We start from the raw sequence: 19590 nt of genomic DNA on the forward strand, positions 1-19590 counted from the left end.
GTTTTAGAGACGTGGGTAACATTTGGCTGTTTTAGAGACGTGGTTAACATGTTGGCTGTTTGAGAGACGTGGGTAACATTTGGCTGTTTTAGAGACGTGGGTTAACATGTTGGCTGTTTTAGAGACGTGGTTAACATGCTGGCTGTTTTAGAGACGTGGTTAACATGCTGGCTGTTTTAGAGAAGTGGGTTAACATGTTGGCTGTTTGAGAGACGTGGTTAACATGCTGGCTGTTTTAGAGACGTGGGTTAACATGTTGGCTGGTTTAGAGACGTGGTTAACATGCTGGCTGTTTTAGAGAAGTGGGTTAACATGTTGGCTGTTTGAGAGACGTGGTTAACATGCTGGCTGTTTTAGAGACGTGGTTAACATGCTGGCTGTTTTAGAGAAGTGGGTTAACATGTTGGCTGTTTGAGAGACGTGGTTAACATGCTGGCTGTTTTAGAGAAGTGGGTTAACATGTTGGCTGGTTTAGAGACGTGGTTAACATGCTGGCTGTTTTAGAGACGTGGTTAACATGCTGGCTGTTTGAGAGACGTGGTTAACATGCTGGCTGTTTTAGAGATGTGGGCTAGTTTAGAGACGTGGGTTCTCCCAGGGGCTCTTGTGCAGCCAGGAATTCCCATCGTTCTGAGGATGGATGAAGCAAGGCCCTTTTGTCTTCCTCACGGGAACACTAGGAAGCAGGGTGTCTGTAGGCCCCTCTCCAGGGGCCTTGATTTTGCAGAAATCATCTCCAGGGCCAGTGTATCAAGCCCACACGGTCAGCTTCTAGATCAGCGGGAGAGAAAGCAGACTCTCTAGTTGGACGCTGAGGTTTGCCCAGTGTTGTTCTGCCTGCCCACAGTGAGAGGGGACCCCAGTAGTGCAGATGAAGCTTGTGACCCCAGCTTAAGTCTGTCCCTTCAGCACGTGTCTGATGAGGTGCAGGTTCTGTGCTGGCCCTTTCAGGTACTTGTGGTGACCATGATCAGGCAGGTTGATGGAACAGCGTTCCCAGCTCATCACTGGAATATAAAATCAATATAGCAAGCACGTAGAGCCAGGTACAGCATTCACACCTGTAATCCCAGCAGTTCAGGAGGTTGAGGCCGAAGGATCACAAGTTCGAGGCCAGCCTGGGCCACTTAGTCAGACCCTGTCTAAATGAAAAGGGCTGGGGCCTGGCTCGTGGTAGAGCCCTTTTGGATTCAGTCCCTAGCACCGCTCCTCCAAAATAAGCACACGTGCTCGCCCTTTATCCATGCGTATGGAATGCCGCCTGGGATTGCCGTGAGCGCAGCGTGCTACAGCCGAACGCTGGCTTTGCCCAGCTGTGTGTTTGCCTGTTGTGCCACAGTGCAGAGCAGGCGTCTTCCTGGTGAGGTCGAGTGGGTTGGTAGAGCAGGCCTGGCCCGGGCAAGGCGTGGGGTGTGAGGATGAGAGTCCTCCAGTCCCAGGGGTGGACTTGCCAGCAGGGTCTGCTCTGGAGGAGGTCAGGCATGACAGCCAGCCTCTCGAACTCTCCAAGGACTGCCAGCCAGTCTGCAGAGTGGTCAGGCCGTGAAGCAGAAGTTGGAGGAACTAACAAGGCGACTCGCTTTGCTCTGCTTGGCTCCAGGTGGCGATCCTTGTCCCCTTCCGGAACCGCCACGAGCACCTCCCGGTCCTGCTCAGACACCTGATCCCCATGCTTCAGCGCCAGCGCCTGCAGTTTGCCTTTTACGTGGTTGAGCAGGTGAGCAGTCCTTTCTCTCCCTTTCTTCTTTCCCTTCGGGGACGGCAGTTTAGTATGCTAAGCCGTCTTCAGTGTGAGGAGCCTGTGCGCCGCAGTCCTAGAACTGAGTGGCCCTGAGGCGGGAAGGGGGCAGCGTCCGTGCAGACCCGAGTCCAGGCTGGAAGGCTGCCTGCCCGCCAGCCGAGGCTCCTGTTACGGGTTTTGCTGGAAGCTGCCGTGGCTCACGGCCTGAGGCTCCCCCGCCCCCGGGAATGCTTCCTGGTGCAGCACAGACCGTGGCCCTGGAGTCGGGAGGCGGCACCTGCCCTTAACTGCCGCGTGTCTGTGGCCGGGACTCCGCAGCCTGGTTTCACCTCAGTCTGGGAGTGCTTGGATTGAAGGCTCACGTGACAGATTGAGTCTGATGTCTCCCAGTCCTGTGTGGTATTTTGCCTGACCCAGTTTCGGTCACATTATTGACCAGGCTTCTTAGGCATCTTTGAACATGTGATCCTCGAGCTGGAGGCTCCAGGGACGAACGAAAGGTTTGCAGGCCCCCTCCCTCCAGGCACCTGCTGACCCTTGCTGCTGGCCACTTTAGGCAGTCGCAGTGTGGCTTGGCTGCCTCACACGGAATGAGGACAAAGGAATAAGCACCACTGTTCTAAAAAGGGAAGTTTCGTGGGCGTGGGGTGAAACAGCCCGGGTGCTCTAGAAAGGACTTCCATTCCTGCATTGCTCGTGGCTGGTTGAAGGTGTTATGAAACGGCTCCTGTTCGTCAAGTATCACATCAGATACTTTGGTTTGTCGCACTCCTGTCCTGAGTCGGGTCTTTGCTGCTGACAAGGGTGAGCAGACGCCAGCATGTAGATTCCTCCGGCTCTGCCTCTGTGAACGGGTCTCTTCGTGATCACCAGCTGCTTTTTATTGCAGAGGCTTGGGTCTCTGGTGCGTTCAGGGACGGTTGTCTTAGTTGAACCTTCAAAATAAAAGAATTCAAACAGAAAGCTCTCTTACTAGATTTGGTTATGAAGTAGAAATGGTAGGTGGGTCAACATGCTGGTGGGCAGGTATGGTGACGTGAGAAGCAGAAGTGGCCGTGTCCCCACCCGCCACCTATGTCTCCCTGTGCTGGCCAGACGTGGTGGAACTTCTGCCTTTGGCAGTCGTGGGAGAAGCTTGGGTTTCTCACCTCTTATTGCTAAAGAAATCGAGGCCAGAGGTCATCTGACTGCTGGGCCACACCAGGTGTCATTGATAGGAGGTGCCAGACCTACTGGCGGGAGCCCAGGTGTCCCCCAGCTGTTCTGATAAGCCCTTCTTGCCTAGCCGAGGCAGTGGGGGCACTGTTCCACGGCGCCTTTTAAAGCGAGCTCTCCTTTAGGTTGGGACCCAGCCCTTCAATCGAGCCATGCTTTTCAACGTTGGGTTTCAAGAAGCAATGAAGGACTTGGATTGGGACTGTCTGATTTTTCATGATGTGGATCACATCCCAGAAAGCGATCGCAACTACTACGGATGTGGACAGATGCCCAGGCACTTCGCAACTAAACTGGATAAGTATATGTATCTGTGAGTGTCACCTCCTCTGATTAACGAGGTTTCATCCCAGGGATGAGCGGTCAAGGACGCACGGTGTAGTTAGCTGCAGCGCCAGTGTCCGGCCGCTGCTGGAGGGATAAGCAGAGTGCGTATCCACACAGTGGAGCGCTGGTGGACACCCGGCCTGGGTCGGCCTTGAACAGCCAGGTGGGAGCAGCCGACACAAAGGCCATGGTTTGGGTCACCCACTTACTGCCTGTGAGATGCCCAATCAGGGCAAATCTGTGAGATAGATAGCAGATCAGTGGGCTCCTAGGCTGGGGCTCGCGGGTGGTGACTGCTGGTGGGTACAGGCTGTGGCAGATGTGAAATACACTAGTAATGATTGTGGCCTGGTTATGCAGCTCAGTGAATATGCAAAACGCTGTTGAATCACACACTTTGAATTGTATGTCAGTAGTGTCTCAGTCAAGCTGTGGTCAAAAATTAAATGGGGAAGATACAGCCACCTCCGTCGGTGGTGTATGTCGGCACCAGGAAGCCAGTTCAGGTGGCTCAGGGCAGCAGCTGTGCCCAGAGCTCTGGTGAGCTGGCCTCCTGCAGAGGAGGTGACCCTTGGACACAGGAAACCCACGCTCGCCCTCCCTGCAGGCTTCCGTACACCGAGTTCTTTGGTGGAGTAAGTGGCTTGACTGTCGAGCAGTTTCGGAAGATCAATGGCTTTCCCAATGCCTTCTGGGGCTGGGGCGGAGAAGACGACGACCTCTGGAACAGGTACTGCCCGTCCCGTGTGTCTCGGAAACGCTGCTGAGATCGCGCAGAGCAGCCGCCTGCCCGCAGAGGCGGCAGCCGCGTGGGGTACACATGTTCCAGGAGCTGCTCTTCTTTCCTTGGGGATTGAATCCAGGGGTGCCCTGCCCCTGAGCTTCATCCCCCCATGCATCAGTCATTTAGATCTGATGCTACTGTAAAATAACAGTAGCATAAGTCGCAGGATGTAAGGCCGAATCGCCATTAAACAAGTCACGCTCGGTGGCTGGTCTCTGTTCTGTGGCTGTGCCCTGACCGCTCTGACTGTCCCTGTGGTATCGTCTTCGCTTTTCCTCCCACTGTGGGTCATAACTTAGTGGATATTATTTTCGTCTGTCACTTGTCCTACCTGGGAAGAATCCCTAGGTCTTAAGCTGCATTGTGCCAAGCCGATGCCCCGACTGGCACTTCCCAGCATTCTGCGTACCGAGTGCCGTGGCACTGAGGCCTCCCCAGCAAGGAGGCGTCTTGGTAGTGTCACAGCTTTGTCCCTGCCGTTCCAGGAGCCCACTCTGTACACGTGGTGTGAACTGTCCTGTGTGGGGGGACCGTCCGCACAGTGATGAGTACGAGGAATGAAAGGCACAGGTGCTCAAGAGTCCCCGCGTCCGTCCGCTTTCAGGCTTAGCTTTTAAACAGCAAACGCTGGTCGTTAGCTGCAAGCTAATGTCCCTAAGAATCGAGATGACACGAAGGTGTACACACCCAAGGGCCCGAGTGTCATCCCAGTGCCCCTGTGACAGGCTCTCTGCTCACACCCAGGCAGCCAGGAGGCCGCTTCCCCGGCCCCCATCGGTAGGGGATCTGTAGTAAGAGTTGCTGGGCATTTCCTGTGTGTAGACGCACTGACTGAGTGTGCTCCTCCCCGTTGGTGACCCTCCGAAGTCGTGACTGTGACCCTCCTGTGTTGGTGTGCAGGCACTCATTTAGACTAGATTCCTGGTTGTGGAGCTTATAGCCAAGGCCACATGCTGGGCATGGTGGTGCACACTGGGGACCCCAGCCAAGCGAGATCTCAGAATAAGGCGTGGAGAGGCCTGGGGAGCTCAGTGGTAGAGCACCCCGTCCTCTAGTGTGGGGGTGGGGTGCAGAGCAAAGTACTTACAAAATTCAGGTTTTCTGCCAAACTGTCCTTCAGGAATGCTATGGCAGTGCTGCCCTAGTGTACCCATGCTCTTTCCAGGGCTGGAAAAAGTGGGCTGAGAATGGCTTTAAAAGAATCTGAGGGCTGGGGATGCAGCTCAGTTGGCAGAGCGCTTGCCTCACATGCACAAGGCCCTGGGTTCAATCCCCAGCACCACCAAAAAAAATCAGTGTCAAATTCTCCTAAGTATTTATAATGTCCCCTTTCTATTCTAAGTTCCATACCTGATTCATTCACCAGAATTTTTTTTCTTAAATCACTTTGCCTTTAATTCTGTTCAAAGCAGTCAACTCTTTTTTTCACGGAAAGAACTACTTTTGCTATATTTTGTTGGTTCGTATATGGTTTAGTTAAATTGCAAGACTGTGGTATTAAGCACAGTCGGCGTAAGTCTGGGTGGGTCCCGCAGACCCTCGGTGAGCGGGGGCCGCGGGAGGGTGATGCAGGCTAGAGCGAGGCACGCCGGCCTTGAAGGCCACAGAGCCCAGCCGCCTTCCGCGTTCCTGGGTGCGGAGAGCTAGGGGGTGACCCGAGGGTCCGTGGAGGTGAGTGAGAAGACGCCAGCTTGCCCTGTTCATCGGGTGGGCTTGTAACGTGTCGTGGAAGGCTTTGGTCACCTCAGGACATGACCGTGGCATCTCTTGGTCCCGCACAGAGTGCAGAACGCAGGCTATTCTGTGAGCCGACCGGAAGGCGACACGGGGAAGTACAAGTCCATTCCTCACCACCATCGAGGAGAAGTGCAGTTTCTGGGAAGGTTGGTGCGGCTTCCCGCTCCCGCTGCCTGTGTCCCCTGGGCTTTGTTCCAGCGCCCCCAGGCCCGGTCCACAGTGGTCACAGCGCAGGCTGCGGGTTATCATTTACTGTGGGGCAGGTGTCGGTGACAGCCCCTTGGAGGAAATGTGGGCAGCAGCGCCTCGGGGCTGTCCCTCGACTCCTGTCAGCGCTAGGGAGGTGGAGGAAGCCCCCGGGGCAAGGGCGCCCTCCGGTGCTCCTGGGCTTCACCAGGTGGCCGCAGCAGCCGGGTCCCTCTTGTCTTTCATAAGTTGCAGGTGGGCACAGTGACACTTCGTGCTCGCGTGGCTTTTCTTGGGTCTTTTGCAGACTCTGAGGTGACCTTCTCTAGACGAGCGTTCTGATTGCTCAGCTCTGTCCCTGGGGCAGTGAAGGGCACAGACACACTGTGCTCTGCCATCAGAGCTGTTGGTGATGTCCCACCTCCCTTCCCCGCCCCCTCACTGCCAGCAAGTCACCTACTGGGACTGAGCCTTGGTCTCCTTGTTGACTTGGGGCTGGGGGGACATTAAATGAGAAAACATAGCCAAGCCCTGGCAGACCTGGACCTGTTCCTAGTAATAGCTGCCACCATGGAGCCTGCAGCAGGTGGCTGGGCTGCCCGCGCTGCGTGGTCCCTGAGGCGCTGTGTCCCCGCTCAGGAACACCTCTGTTCTCGGTTCTGGCAGGTACGCGCTGCTGAGGAAGTCCAAAGAACGGCAGGGGCTGGATGGGCTCAACAACCTGAACTACTTTGCAAACGTCACATTCGACGCCTTGTATAAGAACATAACTGTCAACTTGACACCTGAGCTGGCTCAGGTGAACGAGTACTGAGACGCGGGGAGGACACATCTGCGTTCCCGCCGCCACACGGAAGCTGCCTAACGAGCTCCTGGGTCTTCACAGGATGAGAATAGAAACAGTCCAGCGAAGGCCCACGAGGTTCCAGGAAAATGTGACCGAGCACACGCACAACGCCTCCTCTCGAGGACCCGCTGGGATGGGGGCCAGCCTGGAGCCCTCCTCACGCTGGCTTCCTGTGCCCACCAGGTGGACGTCTGTCCTGCTGCTCTTTTCTGTCTCCCACCCCGCGTCCTGACGTAGCCACAGTCTCCAGAACCCTGGCGGGCCTGAGCCTCGCGGGCCTGCCGTCAGCCTGCCCCACGGAGGCCGGGCCGGCGCGGCGGGCAGGCGGGCGGCAGCTGGACTCCAGCCGTTCTCTGCATCTCTGGTGTTCTCTTTGGTTTCATTTTAAGAAAAAAAAAATCATGCTTTGGGCGGGGATTGGGGGTGGAGGGGAGGGATTTCGGGACAGTAACTAGACATAAATATATATCAGTCACTTCTTGAAGAAGTATAATTGTAAATAAGCCGTGTAAAATGCCTTTTTAAAATTTAATTTTATAGCTGGCTCCAATTCAAAGTGAGGATTTCTACATTAGAGCACTTATTTGGCAAATGCAGGAACTCGGTTAAAACGCAGTTGAAGAATATCACCTCCCAGGTTGCCGTCACTTGGAAGGAGTGGGCACGGGGCACGTCACCGAAGAACAAAATAACCTGAGCTCCTCGCCAGTAGCTGGCCTGCCCGTTCCCTCTCTGCCCCTCCAGGAGAGGTCCCGCCGTGGAGACCCTGCCCGTGGCACCGAGGCCCACCCCGGCCCTGCTGGGCAGGAGCAGCTCTGCTCGCCCGTGCCGGGGAGTCACCGTGGGCTCCCAGCACACCGCGGCTCTCTGGACTTCAGTTCTGGGTCTTTCAACATCATAAACAAGTGGGTGTTGGGTGGTATTTTCCCTCCGTGTTTCTTCTCTCCTGTGGAACTTGGCCACGGTTCCTGAGAGCTGCTGACTTCAGGGATTCCTCCATTTCTTTTTGGTTTCTGCAAAGACTTTCTCCTCATCGATCTGCTCTGAACTAAAGAGCAGTTGAACTGGGGGGAGTGAAGCCAGGGAGCAAGGGACACGTGTGTCCAGGGTCAGCTGGGTCCAGGGGAGACCCACCCACCCCAGCTTGAGATTCAGCACAGCGCCCGGCTCTGAGGTCAGAGTCTCCATTGCGTTTGGATTTGTGCCTCTTTCTTTTCCCCCGAGCCAAAGCCCTCAGTCTGTCTCTGTCCCCTTCTGCAGGATTCTGGAGCGTGCCAGGCGTCCCCTCCTTTCCGTACATCGTGTCGGGTGCTTTCTGGAGAGCACCTCGGGTTTCTTTTACTTGCCTTGTTTGCCTTCAGCCTCCTGAATCTTCATGGTTTACATGGGTGTGTGTTGGCGAGCGTGAGCGCGTGCGTGGACGGTCGGGGTCCGTGGACGTATGATCCCCACAGACTGTGGGAGTGATGGGCCAGGCCTTGGTTCTTGTTTTTGGTTTTCCTGGTTTGTTTGTGTTTTTGTTCTTTTGAAGAACAGAGTGGTGTTTAGGGAATAAATCGCATTGCAAAGCTCTTACCGGCTCACATGAGAGAGCAGGCAGCTGCCCTGGAACACGCTGGTAAGGTGTGTCACGTTCTGAAAGAATTCCAAGCATCTCGTGCTGTGAAATCCCCAAGGGAGCAGCGTACACAGGCCCACCAGATGTCCCTTGGATGTCCCCGCCTCACGATGCCCGTAGGGATCCCCTCTCCACCGCCCGCCGGCCTCGCTCCTCTCTCCTCACTGAAGGCTGTGGCGTGCCTTCCCTGTGACGGGCTGGATGTCACTTGGGACGGTCCAGAACAGACGCGTTCTGGCCGGGGTGAGGTGCGCGCAGCTGCGTGAGCAGGGCGTACGAGGCCAAGCCCCGCGGTCACCTCTGCGCCCTCCGAGGGCGCCGCTCCCGGGGTCGTTCAGATTCTCCTGGGTCGTGTCGCGGTCTGATGCGTCCACGTGGAGGTTGCAGCGTGCGCTGTTCCCGTCCATCCCCACGTCGAATGCCACTGGGAAATGTAGTGGTGAGAACGTGCAGCCAGGCGAGATTCTCACGTAGAAACCTCAGGAACCGGCTGTGACCTTGCGTGTCGGCAGCTGACGCTCTTCAAGGCTGCTGCCGGGGACCCCGGAGTTCATCTCGCTGGGGTTGCCGTGTGCAGGAACGGCGTCCCTCGGGCGCTGGTTTTGGGGTGGTGTTTGCTGAGCTATCGTTCTGACCTTACGGGGACCCTTCAGAGCTCCTCGGACACCAGTAGCCTAGCAGCGGCTGCCCATCTTGATCCTGTCCACTCACAGCGACGATGGCGTTGAACGTAGCTAGCTTATTTCCATCACTACATTTTTTTGAGCTTGCTCTTATGTTTTAAGAGGTGCCAGGGGTACATTTTTGCACTGAAATCTAAAGATGTTTTAAAAAACACTTTTCACAAAAATAGTCCTTTGTCATTACATTATTTACTCATGTGTTTGTACATTTTTGTATGTTAATTTATGAATGATTTTTTCAGTAAAAAATACATACTCAAGAACCAAACCTTGGTGGCCTCTCTCTTGTCTAGCACGCTGTGGCTCCTTGGGGCCTTTCCTTTCTCAGGAAGTTCCCCTTCCAGCGGCCCTGCTGGCCTCCTGCTGTCCCTGAGGTGAGTGCTGTGCAGACGCGCGGAGCCAGAGCGCCAGCTGCCCACGAGTCGCCACGGAACACCTGTGAAGTTGAGTGTGGTTCTGGAGGGTTCTCTGGGGCCTGGCTCAGCTGGGAGGTTATACCACAGCCTCTACTGGTGCTCGCCACTGGGCTGTCGGGTCGGAGGTGCTGGCGTGCACCTCTGTGGGTGCCGGGTCCCGCCTCGCGTGTTCTGCAGGTGCAGTTACAGGGACAGAAGGGAAGGGCCGCTGAACGGCCAGGGGATGGGCCAGGCCGCACAGGATGGGGCCTGTGAGACCCCAGCAGGGAGGCTTCTCAGCGGGATGAGACTGCACAGCAGCTTTAAGATGCCCAGGGTGAGGGATGGAGAGGAGGAGGGTGCGAGAGGCCAGGCAGGAGGCCGGGGTGCGCGTGGGGGGCCGTCCACGCTGCTGGCTGTCCCCTGGGTAGGCAGCAGGGCCCTTCCCCGACATGCATGCCGGAAGATCACAAGGTTGGCCCTGACTGGTGCCTTCCGGGCTTTGGACACAACCCAGCAGAAACAGCCAGGAAGCGGCCGCATGCAGGCTGGCGTAGGACTCAGGCCAGCCAGGCCCCAAGCGGAGCGAGCGTCCCTGTGCGGCAGGTAAGTGAAGGGCTGCGAGAGGACCAGCAGGGTGCAGCGCCTAGCGGCCAGAGCAGCAGGAGGGACTCAGGAGTGGCCGGCGGGGGAGGTCCGGGAGGTTCCAGAGGGAGCGGTGAGCCTCGAGGCAGCCAGCAGTGTAGACGGCGGAAGCAGCCTGGAGTGCCGGAGGCCCCTGGGGACCCGAGGGCGGCCTGCGGCGGGTGGGCCTCTCAAGAGTCACCAGCCGGGTGGGAAGCAGAGAGGAGAACGTGGGTGCTGGAGAGTTCGGGCTCCGATTCTGGCAGGAGAAGCTTGAGGGACTTTTTTTGATATTTTAGTTGCAGGTGGACACGTGCCTTATTTTATTCATTTATTTTTATGTGGTGCGGAGGGTGGAGCCCAGGTCATGCGTGCCAGGCAGGTGCTTTGCCACCGCGCCACGACCCAACCTCCAGGAGCTCAAGTTCTTTTGAGCCATAGGGACTCAAAAGAACCAGGAAAGGTGGCAGAACGTGCCCGGGGACAGGATGTTCCTGCAGGAGTTTCCCCGCGTTGGTGGCAGGGGACGAGGTCCCTTGAAGCTCCTGCTGTGGGGCTCAAGGGGGGCCTCGGTCAGTCACCAGGGTCTGACTCGGCCTGTCAGGTTGCCCCACTGCCACTTCCTTCTCACTCCAGTGTCCCCACCTGGGGGACGTCCAGTTGTGGAAACAGCAGTTCCGCCTACTGGGTGCCTGTTTGGCCGGGTCTGCGCGAAGCCCAGTGTGGACAGGAGCCCTCAGCCTGCTGGCCGGCACTGCCCGTGTCTCTAGTGGGGCTTCTCAACTGCACACTGGACGTTTGGGTCCAGGTCATTGCTGGGTGGAGGTGGGGAGAAGCGGGCAGGACAGTTGTGAAATGTAGGGTGTCACCAGAGCCGGTGTGGCACATGCCTGTAATCCAGGCCACTTGGGAGGTGAGGCAGGAGGATTGCTCAGTTCGAGACCAGCCTTAGCAAGACCCTGCATCTAAAAATAAAAAAGGGCTGGGGACGTAGCTCAGCAGAAAAGCACCCCTGGGTTCAGTCTTTAGGATGGGGGGTGGAGGGAGATAGGGGCTGTCCCCAGGCGTCACGTGACTCCAGGGAAGCAGTGGGATCAGCTTTCTCGATGATCGAAGCCCCCAGCTTGCCTGGAGTCACAGTTAGCAGCTGAGCCATCCTGGACCCCTGGGCCACTTCTGACCCAACTTTTTTTTGCGTTTCTGCTCTTATCAGCTTTCTCGTCTTAATAGCTTTTGCTCCCATCACAGTTCAAAAGTTTGTTTTGTTATAAAAACAACGAGAGGGTACGAGCTTGCTGGGAGGAATTGGAGTCCACTTGGACTGGGCAGTTTGACGTCTGCTCTGGAACCTGTTCACTTGCGTGTGTAGGGAGATGGTCAGTCCTAGGTCTTCCGCACCCTGCAGTTACCTAGGCTCATTCTAGTAGCCTTGGAGGCCTTTCTCCCATGAGTGACGGCAGAGGCCCCTCGTTGGGGAGCCTTCACATAAGGACTGGGGCAGGGGCCCCCCTCCCTGGCTCCTTGCCTGGCTGTGTTGCCTCCCAGGGTCTCACTGCGCCTCACAGTGTATCTGTGTCACTCTTTGTTCAGTGACTGTCAGCCTCACTAAAGGTCCCCACCAAGACAGAGACTCTTGTTCTGCACTCCATCACCTGTGCCAAGAACTCATCCTGGCACATAGTAAATGCTCAATAAAGGTTTGTCCAGTGCATGACTGGACCTGTCTTGCTCCTTGGATGACTGCATGTAGTAATTCACCGTATACATGTATGTGATCTACTTAGCCACTCCCCACCATGGAGCCAGAGGTTTCTTCGTTTTTCCACAATTGCGTCTCATACAGCGCAGAGAACACAGCCCTGCATGAATCCACGAGAGCATAGAGGAGCAGGCCACCTTGAGAGAGAGCAGGCATGGCGTTGACGGAACGAAGGATCCTCGCGTGACAGAATATGCAAGCTGTAAAAATGCAGTGCGAGCCAGACGTGCTGGTGCACACCTGTGATCCCGGTGACCCAGGAGACTGAGAAGGATCGTAGGTTCGAGGCCAGACTCAGCAACTTAGTGAGGCCCTAAGCAGTCCAGTGAGACTCAAAAACGAAGAAGAGGGCTGGGGCTGGGGCTCGGTGGCAGAGCGCTTGCCTTGCACGTGTGAGGCGCTGGGTTCCATCCTCAGGCAAACTGTCCATCTACAACTACGAAAAATAAAAAAATAAGGGCTGGGGTTGTGACTCAGTGATAAAGCGTCTCTGGGTTCAAGCCCCATTACCCCTCAAAAAAGAGAAAAAAGCTACAGAGCAAATTGGCCCTCCAGCATCTGTAAATGACCTCGCCCTTTGTGTCCCCAGCCCCTGGAGCTGAGTGTGTATATGAGGTTGGGGATCTAAGTTCATTTTTTCTGAATGGATTGCTACTTGTCCCAAAGAATCTCGAATTGCTCGGAATCGCCCCATTTCTTTGGCACACCGTGTCCCCTGCGTGTGGGCTCCCGAGGCCCAGCCCCCGGCCTCCCTGAGCCCGTCGTCTCCTTGGCCGTCTCTAGTTGTCGTCATAAGAGGCACGTGTCCCCTCCCGCCGTGGTCCGTCTTTAGCAGCCATGACGACGCTGGCGAGTTCAGCAGTTTTCTTGGCTGGTGCTTCTGGAGGATTCCAAGAGCAGGTGCCTGGCGAGGGCCGTCGCGCTGTGTCATCGTGGCGGGAGGCGGAGGGCGACGGGTTGCCAGGCCCAGGCGCACCTGTGGCCCCAGCGGCTCAGGAGACCGAGGCAGGAGGGTCACTCCCTAGCCAGACCCCGTCTAAAGGAGGGGACGGTCACTGTGATAAGGACATTAGTCCATCTAGGAGGCCTGGCTCTCTCCAGGCCGCACCCGCAACACCCCTGCATCAGGATCGAGTTCCTAGTCTAACAGGAACTTTTGGGACACGCGCAAACCCTAGCACCTCCACTTCTTCAGCTTTTATAAAAGGTGTGGTCAACACAGTCCACAAGGCCTAAGCCGGCGGCTCTTGAGTCGTTGATGTGAATGTGGTCGTGTCCCTCCATCATTGTTTCTTTAACTTTTTCAGTTGTAGGTGGACACCTTTACTTATGTATCTTTCTGTGGTGCTGAGGATCGAACCTGGCACCTCACATGCGCTAGGCGAGCGCTGTACCACTGAGCCACGACCCAGCCCCTCCATCATTGTTACCAAAATTTTCTCAGCAGTTCTTTCTCTGGGGATTAAGCCAGTGCTGCTTAACCACGGAGCCACATCCCAGCCCTTTATTTATATTTTAGTTTGAAACAGGGTCTCCAGAAGTTGCTCAGGGCCTCGCTAAGTTGCTGAGGCTGGCTTTGAACTCCCATCCTCCTGCCCCAGCCTCCCGAGCCGCTGGGATTACAGGTGTGCGCCACTGTGCCCGGCTTTCTTTACAGTATTTACAGTTTCTCAATCCAGTGAAATTGACACTGAATTTCTCAGGTTCTCTCGCAAACCTATTTAAGTGGCCGGAGATGTGGTTTAGTGGTAAAGCCCTTGCCCAGCATGCACCAGGTCCTGGGTTCAATTCCCAGCACCTCCCAAAAAAGGAATCCTACGTAGGGACCGGGCGTTGCTTGTGCGAGGCTCTGGGTTTCGTCCCCAGCACTGTGGGGAAAAGAAGACGTCTTAGGACGATGACCGTCATCGTGGCCACTGCACTCAGTCATCGAGCGGGAGCAGCGTCCTGAGCACGTCTGTGTACTCAGGCTTGCTTCTAGAACTACTCAACTTTTTGGCCTAGAGAGCCTTGGACCGTGACGCTGCAAATACATTTTTATTAGATTTACGACCACGAACAGTGTGAAAAAGAAGAACCAATGAGAGGCAGCGATTTTTTCTTTTTGGTGGTATCTTTTTTGTGGGGGTGAGGGGGGTGGCAGAGCCGGGGATTGAACTCGGGTGCACTCAGCCACAGAGCCACCCCCCAGCCCTGTTTTGTATTTTATTTAGAGACAGGGTCTCACCGAGCTGCTTAGCACCTCACTTTTGCTGAGGCTGACCTCAAGCCTGTGGTCCTCCCACCTCAGCCTCCTGAGCCGCTGGGATTACAGGCGTGCACCACCGGGCCCGGGTGTTGTCTTGTGTGTAGTCCACGAAGAATTTCCTTCACGGGGGTGTCGGTGGCTGTGCCACCAACCTGCAGCCTTGGCTCCGAGGTGCTGTGGCTTGGTCTCGGGACAGGCTTCCTGCGTTGCTGCAGGGTAAGCCTCCACTGGCTGCAGGCCTGTGGCTCAGGCATTGCGTGTGGCTCCTCCGCCAGCTGCAGTGTCTACTGTCACAGACCTGGGATGGAAAGCCATCACCTTCCTCTCCAAAGGAGAAAACCGGACCAGAGAACTGCGGCTTCACCACGGCGGGGCTCCAGCGGGAATCAGCGTGGGCTCTGGGCTCCTCCTCCTGCTGTGGCCTTCCCTCACCTGGGACCCCGAGGGCTCCTCCTTCCCCTCAGCAAATATGTGGCCCCTCGCTGCGCCTGCGCCCTAAGGAGGTGCTGGGGACGGAATGGAGCTGGGGGCGGCTCCCCTCCCCAGGGCTCCCGCTGGCCAGCGCTCCCAGCGACCACACCAGCCTTCCTTTCCACTCTGACCTGCTTCCTGGTTGGACGGGTGTTCAGGTGTGCCTGCGTGATTGGTCGCGGTGGGTCACTTCCTTTCCTCAAGTGCTCGGCGGGTCTCCTCTGGCTGCCGGTCTCCTGTCCTCCCGTGTCCTTGCCGTCCGTCGTGTTACCTGGCCTCGAGCCAGCCAGGACACGCGGTGGTTTTTCTTCCTGGATGCCTGGCTCTGTGGTCTGGCGCGGAACCCAGGCAGCGCTCTACCCCTGGCCACACCCCAGCCCTTTTAAAATCTTACTTTCAGACAGGGCCTCCCTATGTTGCTGAGGCTGGCCTCAAACCTGCGATCCTCCTGCCTCCGCCTCCCGAGCGCTGGGGTCACAGGGTGCGCCACCACGCCTGGATTCACCGTGGGGCTGCTGTTCACTTTTACCTTCTTCACTCAGAAGCGGGCGGGTTGCGGCCGCCAGTTGCTGGTGTTCACAGATGTTTTGTTGACACACAGCCACGCCCATTTGTTTGTCCTGTCTGTAACTGTTCCCAGCTACGATGGCAGAACCAGGTAGTTGAGTAGTGGCAGCGGCTATGAACAGCCCCCAAGGTCACGGCCACCAGAGCAATTAGACAGACCAAAGAAATTAAAGGGATATGAATAGGAAAAGCAGAACTCAAACTATCCCTATTTGCTGATGATATGATTATATACTTAGAGGAACCAGGAAATTCCACCAGAAAACTTTTAGATCTCATAAGTAAATTCAGTAAAGTAGCAGGATATAAGATCAATGCACGTAAATCTAAGGCATTTTTATACATAAGTGATGAATCTTCAGAAAGAGAATTTAGGAAAACTACCCCATTCACAATAGCATCGAAAAAAATAAAATACTTGGGAATCAATCTCACAAAAGAGGTGAAAGACCTCTACAATGAGAACTACAGAACACAAAAGAAAGAAATTAAAGAAAACCTCAGAAGATGGAAAGATCTCCCATGTTCTTGGATAGGAAGAATTAATATTGTCAAAATGGCCATACTACCAAAAGTGCTATACAGATTCAATGCAATTCCAATTAAAATCCCAATGATGTACCTTACAGAAATAGAGCAAGAAATTATGAAATTCATCTGGAAGAATAAAAAACCCAGAATAACTAAAGCAATCCTTGGCAGAAAGAGTGAAGCAGGGGGTATCGCAATATCGGATCTTCAACTCTACTTCAAAGCAATAGTAACAAAAACGGCATGGTATTGGTACCAAAATAGAAAGGTGGATCAAAGGTACAGAATAGAGGACATGGACACAAACCCAAATAAATACAATTTTCTCATACTAGACAAAGGGGCCAAAAATATGCAATGAAGAAAAGATAGCCTCTTCAACAAATGGTGCTGGGAGAATTGGAAATCCATATGCAACAGAATGAAACTAAACCCATATCTCTCACCATGCACGAAACTAAACTCAAAATGGATTAAGGACCTCAGAATCAGACCAGAGACCTTGCATCTTATAGAAGAAAAAGTAGGTCCAGAGCTTCAACATGTCGGCTTAGGACCAGACTTCCTCAACAGGACTCCCATAGCACAAGAAATAAAAGCAAGAATCAATAACTGGGATAGATTCAAACTAAAAAGCTTTCTCTCAGCAAAGGAAACTATCAGCAATGTGAAGAAAGAGCCTACAGAGTGGGAGAAAATCTTTGCCAATCATACTTCAGATAGAGCACTAATCTCCAGAATCTATAAAGAACTCAAAAAACTCTACACCAAGAATGCAAATAATCCAATCGACAAATGGGCTAAGGAAATGAATAGACACTTCACAGAAGATCTACAAACAATCAACAAACATATGGAAAAATGTTCAACATCTCTAGTAATAAGAAAAATGCAAATCAAAACCACCCTAAGATTCCATCTCACCCCAATTAGAATGGTGATTATCAAGAATACAAGTAACAACAGGTGTTGGAGATGATGTGGGGAGAAAGGTACACTCATACATTGCTGGTGGAACTGCAAATTAGTGCAGCCACTCTGGAAAGCAGTGTGGAGACTCCTTAGAAAACTTGGAATGGACCCACCATTTGACCCAGCTGTCCCACTCCTTGGCCTATACCCAAAGGACTTAAAATCAGCATATTACAGAGATGCAGCCACATCAATGTTCATAGCTGCTCAGTTCACAATAGCCAGATTGTGGAACCAACCTAGATGTCCTTCAATTGATGAATGGATAAAGAAACTGTGGTATATATATACAATGGAATATTACTCAGCCATAAAGAATGATTAAATTATGGCATTTGCAGGCAAATGGATGAAATTGGAGAATATCATGCTAAGTGAGATAAGCCAATCTCAAAAAGCCAAAGGACGAATGATATTGCTAATAAGTGGATGATGACATATAATGGGGGGTGGGAGGGGTTAGTGTTAGGGTTAGGGTTAGGGTTAGGGAGGGGGACAAGAATGGAGGAAGGAGGGACTGTATAGAGGGAAAAGAGGGGTGGGCGGGGTGGGAGGGAAGGGAAAAAATAACAGAATGAATCAAACAGCATTACCCTATGTAAATTTATGATTACACAAATGGTACGCCTTCACGCCATGTACAGAGAAACAACATGTATCCCATTTGTTTACAATAAAAAAAAATAAAAATAAATTAAAAAAAGAAAAGAAAAGAAATATTCCCGGCCAGGCGCGGGACAGAGGCAGCCTGCTGGCCCCTGCTTCCGTTGGAAGGACACGAAAGTCGGATTTGTGGTTTGAGGCTGGCACTTCTTATGTGGGGTGGCCAGTCCCGTGGACCTTGGCTTCGGGAGTTTCCTTGCTCCGCCCCTCAGTCTGGACCATGTGACCGTCCCTGCCCCCCTCTGATTTTTCCTCGGACGGTGTGTGGCTCGGTGAACCCCTTCCTCCCCTCAACGCTGGAACTGGCCGAGCGGAGCCTGGCCCCACTGGCCAAGGCTGGGGGGACAAGAGGTGGTGTGGGGGATTCGTCCAGTGAGCGAGTCACGTGCTCCTGCCAGGTGTCGCGAGGTGCTGCGGCCCAGGCCTGGTTCTGAGTTCTGCCCTCTGCCGAGGAAAGAATTGCAGAGAGGGCGGCGGCTTCCCGGCCACAGCGCTGGCTGGGTGCAGCCCGCTCGTGGAACAGCTTCCCGGTCCTGGCTCCCTGTAGGATGAGGGCAGGGGTCTGCTACCCCACCTGTTCCTCCCTCGGCCTCTGCACGGGGTGGGGCCCCACCATCGGCCTGAACGTGAGTCGACAGCAGCCATCGGGTGCAGAAGCTGTGGGCAAAGGTGGCAGCGAGGTTTGCGGTGGGGCCAGAGGAGGGACAGGCCTTGTTGGTGGCCCCGGCCTGCGGGGAAGGTTTCTGGTGGCACCCAGAGAGCAGGGTCCACAGATGGCGCCAGCTGCTCCTAACAGCCTGTCCTTGCTGCTGACTCACCAGGGTACAGGTGACTCATTCGTCCTGTATTTAAGAACAGCTCCGCCCGTCCTGCGGCTCTGAGGCCCTGAGCCGGCCGCCCCTGTCAGCTGGGCCTTAGGCTCAGTGTGGGAGGCCCAGGCCCGGCCCCTCCTCTAACACCCCAGACCACCCCAGGAGGCACAAACGGCCTCAGCAAACCCCAGCCCCTGCTTTTGACCAGGTGCCCAAAACCCTGCCTGGGCAGAAACGTCCGCAGTTGCTCATTGTCCCCGCCCCACAGGCGAGGAGACTGGCCCCAGAGGCAAAGCCACTTGGGCTAGGCTCACAGTGGAGATTCTTCCACTCCACATTCTCATTTCATGACCCAACATAATTGGGAGTGAATGACCCACAGGCCCCAAATTCTTAACTTCTTAAGAAATAGGAGCCGCTCTTCTAAGCAGACCCCTGAATCAGAGAAGAATCCACATGGAAGTGACAAATTACATAGACTAGTGTATGGACCACAGTGGATACCGTTCATACCAAAGTGTGTGAGTCTGTTGCTGCACATAAATGAGAATTCAAGGTCCTTAAAATGTTCGTTATTAAAAAAAAAAAAGCACAAATGGATCAATTAACTTAATAGTATAATTTAAAATCGGAAGGGTAGAAGTATGAAATTAAAGGTAAACTCTGCAGTTAATGAAAACAAATTAGTAGAAGTGAAGAGTAAAATGAAAAAGATTTCTCTAAAAAGCAAGCGCCTGAGCCAGGTGTGGTGGAGAACGCCTGTAATCCCAGCAGCTCGGGAGGCTGAGGCAGGAGGATGGCAAGTTGGAGACCAGCCTCAGTAACTGGGCTTCCGAGCCTCTTGCCTGCGGCTTCTGGGGTTACCATGTGGGGCTTTCCCTCACTCACACACCCTCCAAGTCACACGTCCTTCATCAACAGGCCCTGAGGTGGGTTGGGCCCCGAGTGCCAGGCACAGAGATGCAGGTGGCCCTGCCCCCATACAGCTCCTGGCCTAAGGCTTCAGAAAGAGTGACCTGTGTATTTCCTGAGGGTGCAGCGAGCACCCAGGTGGGACCAGTTCCGAAAGGTCTGAAGGTCCCAAAGAAGCATCTGCTGTCTGTTCTGTAGACAGTGGGCAGCCAAGCTGGGTTCTGGAGAGGCAGAGTCTAGTTGTGGCTGCACAGCCACCCACCTACCCATTAAGTTTTATTGAGCACCTACTGTGTGCCAGGCTCTGTGCCGTGTACCTGGCTTCCATCCACAGCAGTGAACAAGACAGACACAGATCCCCGACATTGTGGAATCGGTGTTCTGGGGAGAAGAGGTAGATACACAAGAAATAGGCCAATAAGTGAACTCCAGGTGGGGATGGTAGGGTTGGCAATGTCCAGGTGGAAGTGGCCCCTTCAGTGGTCAGGGAAGTGACTC

At 54.5% G+C, this 19590-nt stretch overlaps 1 protein-coding gene across 1 annotated transcript in view; it reads left to right on the forward strand.

Annotated features, from left to right (window-relative positions):
* B4galt5 (beta-1,4-galactosyltransferase 5) overlaps positions 1 to 9299 on the forward strand; it is a 76850-nt gene extending 67551 nt beyond the window's left edge. The window contains exons 5-9 of the mRNA XM_047540867.1: positions 1601 to 1717; positions 3082 to 3269; positions 3891 to 4013; positions 5849 to 5950; positions 6657 to 9299. Coding sequence (XP_047396823.1) covers positions 1601 to 1717; positions 3082 to 3269; positions 3891 to 4013; positions 5849 to 5950; positions 6657 to 6804 — 678 coding nt within the window. The 3' untranslated portion in view covers positions 6805 to 9299. The remainder of the gene's footprint in view (positions 1 to 1600; positions 1718 to 3081; positions 3270 to 3890; positions 4014 to 5848; positions 5951 to 6656) is intronic.
* Positions 9300 to 19590: the final 10291 nt, after the last annotated feature.

Source organism: Sciurus carolinensis, chromosome 2 (genome assembly GCF_902686445.1).
Source record: "Sciurus carolinensis chromosome 2, mSciCar1.2, whole genome shotgun sequence".
Lineage (NCBI taxonomy): Eukaryota > Metazoa > Chordata > Mammalia > Rodentia > Sciuridae > Sciurus > Sciurus carolinensis.